This window comes from Malurus melanocephalus, unplaced genomic scaffold (genome assembly GCF_030028575.1).
Source record: "Malurus melanocephalus ecotype Western Australia unplaced genomic scaffold, MMel_1.1 scaffold_792, whole genome shotgun sequence".
NCBI classification, from domain to species: domain Eukaryota; kingdom Metazoa; phylum Chordata; class Aves; order Passeriformes; family Maluridae; genus Malurus; species Malurus melanocephalus.
In genome coordinates, this window is record NW_026624024.1 from 1 (window position 1) to 5,072 (window position 5,072).

Sequence of the window (5,072 nt, forward strand, 5' to 3'; positions counted from 1 at the left end):
ACATGGGACAAGGCCACCCCCGTCCCCACTGGGGACACGGCTGTGCTGTCCCTCTCCTACCGTGCTGTCCAGCCCCAGGGTGATCATCATCAGGAAGAAAATGATGGCGAAGAAGGTGGATCCCACCATGTTGGCGATGGCTTCGGGGTAGGTGATGAAGAGGAGGCTGGGCCCTAGGAGGGGACACTGGCTCATTTGGCTGTCCCCTGGCACAGCCCTGGGGGTGGCACTTGGCCAGAAGGAGGAGAACCTTTATCTCTGGCCACATCCTCCACCTCCACGTCCCTCATCTCGGCCATGTAGCCCAGCACGGTGAAGATGACGAAGCCTGACAAGAAGCTGGTGAGGCAATTCACAGCGCTGGTGACRAGTGCGTCCCTGCAAGGGGGAAAAGAGGGAGAGACCCCCACTCCCGGTCAGCCCTCACGCTGCTCCAGCTGCCCCCACTGCCGCTCCCTCTGCTGGGTCTCACACCAGGACCAGCAGTGAAATGGGGAAAGATGCAGAGTCTGCAGCCACGGGGACCGGGAGCCATTGGGATGTGGCTGTGGGGCACAGGAGCTTTTGGGATGTGGGGCACAGGAGCTTTTGGGATGTGGGGCACAGGAGCTGTTGGGATGTGGAGCACAGGAGCTGTGAGGATGTGCCTTTAGGACCAGGAACTGTTGGGATGTGGGCACAGGAGCTATGGGGATGTGGCTGTGGGGCACAGGACCTTTTGGGATGTGGCTGTGGAGACCAGGAGCTTCTGGGATGTGCCTTTGGGACCAGGAGTTGTTGGGATGTGCCTTTAGGACCAGGAGCTGATGGGATGTGTTTTAGGACCAGGAACTGTTGGGATGTGGCTGTGGGGCACAGGAGCTGTGGGGATGTGGCTTTAGCACCAGGAGCTTTTGGGATGTGGGTCTCAGGAGCTGTTGGAATGTGGGGCACAGGAGCTGTTGGGATGTGGGGATCAGGATCTTTTGGGATGTGCCTTTAGGACCAGGAGTTGTTGGGATATGGAGCACAGGAGCTGTTGGAATGTGTCTGTGGGGTACAGGATCTTTTGGGATCTGTCTCCCCTGTAGCTGTGCCCACGGGGACCCTCACCGGTAGCAGTTGTTGTGGAAATGGTTGTAACTGGCCAGAGCGAGGAGGACTCCAAATCCAGGGCCCAAGGAGAAGAAAATCTGCGCAGCAGCATCCACCCAGACCTGGAGGGAGATGTGACAGGAGGATGGGCAGGGCAGGGGGTGTGTGGGGCTGGGAGGTTCCCCACAGTGCCCACCCATGGCATGGACACCTCATGGCGAATGTCCAGAGCTCCTCTCCTGCCTGCCCCGTGTCCCCAGGAGATGTCCCGGGTGCCGGGGAGCTGCCCCGGGGTGTGGTGAGCTCATTTCCACCCCGGGGTCCCGCAGCAGCCGAGCTGAGCGGTGTCACCCRGACTCGGAGCGGGGATGGATCGGGGGGACCCCGGTGCCCGCTGTACCCGGCAGCTCCAGCGCTGGCAGCACGGCCCTCATTACCTTTAATGAGAATTCTCAAGTGCTCCCTGCTTAATTACCCACAGGAAGCCCATTGTCAGCCCTTGGGGGGAGCGCGGCGCCGACAAAACCGGCCCGAAATGAGATGGGTGATTCAATTACGGATTTACATTTCCAAGAGCCCGTCCGGGGCGCCTGGTTTCTGTGGGAACGAGAGCCCACGATGGGGCCAGACCCGCGGGCAGGGCTGGGTGGGTGTCCCGGGGAAGGGCTCCGGGTGTTGCCGTGCCCCGGGCWGGGGTCTCACCGCCGTGCTCAGGAGTTTGCCCCAGTCCGGGCGCAGGTAGAAGAGCACTCCTCTCCAGGCTCCGGGCAGGGTGGCACCACGGATGAGCAGGATGAGCAGGACGATGTAGGGCAGCGTGGCTGTCACCCACACCACCTGGGGGGAGGCAGCTGTCACCCCACGGCATCACCCAGCACCAAAACCCCCGTGYTGGGCTCGCTCGGGGTGGCCTCAGGGACAGGGGCTGGGGGTGAGGTGACATTCCCAGGGGAATGGATCCCTCCAGTGCTGGAGCTCTGCTCACCTTCCCAGAGGTTTTCACCCCTTTCCACAGGCTGAAGTAGACGATGGTGAAGATGAGGAAGAGGCAGAGGAGCAGCTGCCAGCGGATGCCCCCGATGTCGGACAAACCCCCGGATTTCTGTATTTCCAGGACTTTCCTCCTGCAGACAGGGATCCCCATGGCTGGGAGCAGGCTCAGCCCCAGGCAGGAGCTCCTCAGGAGCGTTCCCACATGAGATCCTGCTCCCAGTGCCCCTCAGGGACGTGCCCAGCTCAAACTCACGTGTAAAACTCCTCGGCGGGCGACCTGGAGAAGTTGGTCCAGGTCACGTTGCTCTTCCCGAAATAGTTGGTGCAGTCAGGGGTGTTCCAGGGGTTGTCACAGCTGGCCCAGGGCAGGGTGCCCGAGAAGGACGAGTAGAAGTAGTAGAGAGCCCAGGCAATGATGGTGTTGTAGTAGAAGGAGACGTAGAGGCCGATGATGCAGATGGCAAAGCCGATGCCTGGGAACAGYGGGATYRGGCTCGGGGACAYGGCTTTGGGGTCACRGCCTTGGGGACAYRGCCTTGGGGACACGGGACAGGCTGGGGGTGTCGCTGTCACCACGGCAGGGCCGTCCCTCACCTTTGAAGATGGGGCAGATGCGTTTCCAGATGGGGATGGCTCCTGTCCTGTGGAACTGCCCCAGGGCCAGCTCCATGTAGAAGAGGGGCACCCCCCCGAAAACAGCCATCAGCGTGTAGGGGATGAGGAAGGCGCCTGCAGGGTGGGGGCACAGYGGGGTGAGCACTGGGGGACCGTGGYGTTGTCACCTCCCTCCCTCYTGGTGGGTTTGGAAGTGTTTGTGAGATTTGGAAATGATCTGCTCAGAGATGTGAGACCCTGCTCGGAGTTACGGCTTTCCAGGTTTGGACAGTCCCAAATCTTCACTGGGRTGGGGCTGTTCAGCCAGGATGGAACAAAAAGCCTCACAAACCATTGGGACGCAGGGGAGGGGACACCCAGCACCCCTCAGATCTGGAAGAGTTTTGGAGAAAATCCGACAGAACGCACGCAGCCACCCCAGACACATCATTAACTCTGCAATCTGCATTATTCATAACGCTCTCGTTTTTTTTTACCGGGGCTACGCTTGTACCCCATGGAGCTTTTGGAAGTGGAGCTGCTCTCCGAGTTCTGCTGGGATTAGTTAATTTAACCCCCACGGCTTCTCCCTCCCAAAGTGTGTATGAGCGTGGTGCAGCATCCCCAACATTCCCAGCATCCCCAAAATTCCCAGCACCTCTAACATTCCCAGCATCTCCAGCACCCCCAAAATTCCCAGCATCTCCAGCATCCCCAAAATTCCCATCACCCCCAGCATCTCTGGTATCCCTATCACCCCAACATTCCCAGTATCCCCAGCATCTCCAGCACCCCCAAAATTCCCAGCATCTCCAGTATCCCCAACACTCCCATCATTCCCAATATCCCTGTCATCTCCAGTATCCCAAACATCCCCAGCACCCTCCTGCAGCCCCCCCGTGTTCCTGGCAGGACTGACCCACCAGGACCGAGCGTTTCCAGTGTTTTCTTTCCAGGCAGAGCCYGAGCTGTGGGTGAATCCAGCGCTGCCCATCCCGGGGTCCCCACTCCGTGCCCCCCTAAACTCCTCACCCTCCCGTGTGCATGGGGCAGGTGGGAACCACCCACCCCAACCTCGCTCAGCTCAGCTCCCGATCCCCCAGGAGCGGCTCACCAGTAACTCTGTTTCAATTCAGGCACCTGGGATCCACAGTTTTGCCTTGAGTATGGAACTAATTACCTCTTTCTAATTTTCCCAAGCAGCAGAGGATGTTCCCCGAAAGCCGACTCCGGCAATTAAATCCCAAACAGCGCAAAATTCTCATCCCCCCACTTTTTAATTTCCGTGTGAGGGTGTTTTTTTACCCTGCTCCATTTAAAGCAATTTATTTCGTTGTCATTTACTGAAGGGTTTTTTTTTTTTTTTTCCCCCTTCGTGGTGTTCCTGTACCTTTTGATCCCTCAAAGCCGGGGCTGCTCGTGGTGTCCAGCACTTCCAGGGATGCTCAGGAGGATGATTTTAAACCACGAGCCATCCCAAAGGGCAGCTTCCCAGAGCCCCAAGATCAAAAAGTAGGCAAACCTCCCCCAAATTTACGGWTCTTAATCCTTTATTGCAGTTTGGACCGTGCTAATCTCCCCTTTGTGATCCTACAGCTGCTAACGCACCCCTAACCCCACAGGGAAAGGAGGGAATGACCAGAGAAGGAGGGAAGCACCCCGGGGAAGGAGGATGGAGGGAGTGGAGGAGGATTTTGAACGGAGAAAGGCACAAACAGAAAAAAAAACAGATGTCGGGAGAAGTTGGGTCGGTCTCTGAACCGCCCTGTCTGAAGTGGAGGGAACAAAGAAGGGAAAGAATCAGGGAATTTTTCAGTGTGGAAAAAATGGAAAATGAGGGGGAAAAAAGCATATTTTCTCCAAAAGAAGATTTAAATAAGCCCAGTGGTGTCCTTACCCCCTCCGTTCTGGTAGCAGATGTAAGGGAACCGCCAGACGTTGCCAAGATCGACGGCGAATCCGACGACGGAGAGGAGGAAATCCATCTTTTTGCTCCACTTGTCCCTGGGGTGGGCGTGGGGGTTTGGGGGCGCGGGGCTGGCGGGGGGACCCAGGCAGGGCTGCTCTGCCATCCTGCCGCCCCGGCAAATCCTGCAGGATTCAGGCTGGGTAACTTGGGGCCGGSAAGGATTTCTGTGTTGCTGATGACAGATCCGAGGAGGGGAGGGTCAGGCTGACTGCGCTTCCCCACCTCCCGCTGGAAACCCACGGCACCGAGAGCAGCCGGCAGGGAAAGCGGAGCCGTGCTCTGATCAAAGGCAGCGGGGGAGAGCGGCCCCCGAGCGTGGGGACCGGCCGGACCCCGCAGGGACCACTGTCACCCCACAGGGACCGGCATCATCCCACAGGGACCACTGTCATCCTACAGGGACCGGCCGGATCCCGCAGGGACCGCTGTCACCCTACAGGGA

The 5,072-nt window shown here is 58.7% G+C and overlaps 1 protein-coding gene across 1 annotated transcript; it reads right to left on the reverse strand.

Annotated features, from left to right (window-relative positions):
- Positions 1–29: 29 nt before the first annotated feature.
- LOC130584883 (sodium-dependent serotonin transporter-like) lies at positions 30–4,823 on the reverse strand (the record flags this gene model as incomplete). The annotated part of the gene is made up of 8 exons (XM_057385128.1): positions 4,559–4,823; positions 2,662–2,796; positions 2,321–2,540; positions 2,060–2,198; positions 1,777–1,911; positions 1,093–1,196; positions 251–378; positions 30–173 (listed from the first exon to the last, which is right to left on the reverse strand). Coding segments are annotated over exons 1-8 (1,180 nt in total), but the record flags the coding sequence as incomplete, so codon positions are not given.
- Between the last annotated feature and the right edge of the window lie 249 nt (positions 4,824–5,072).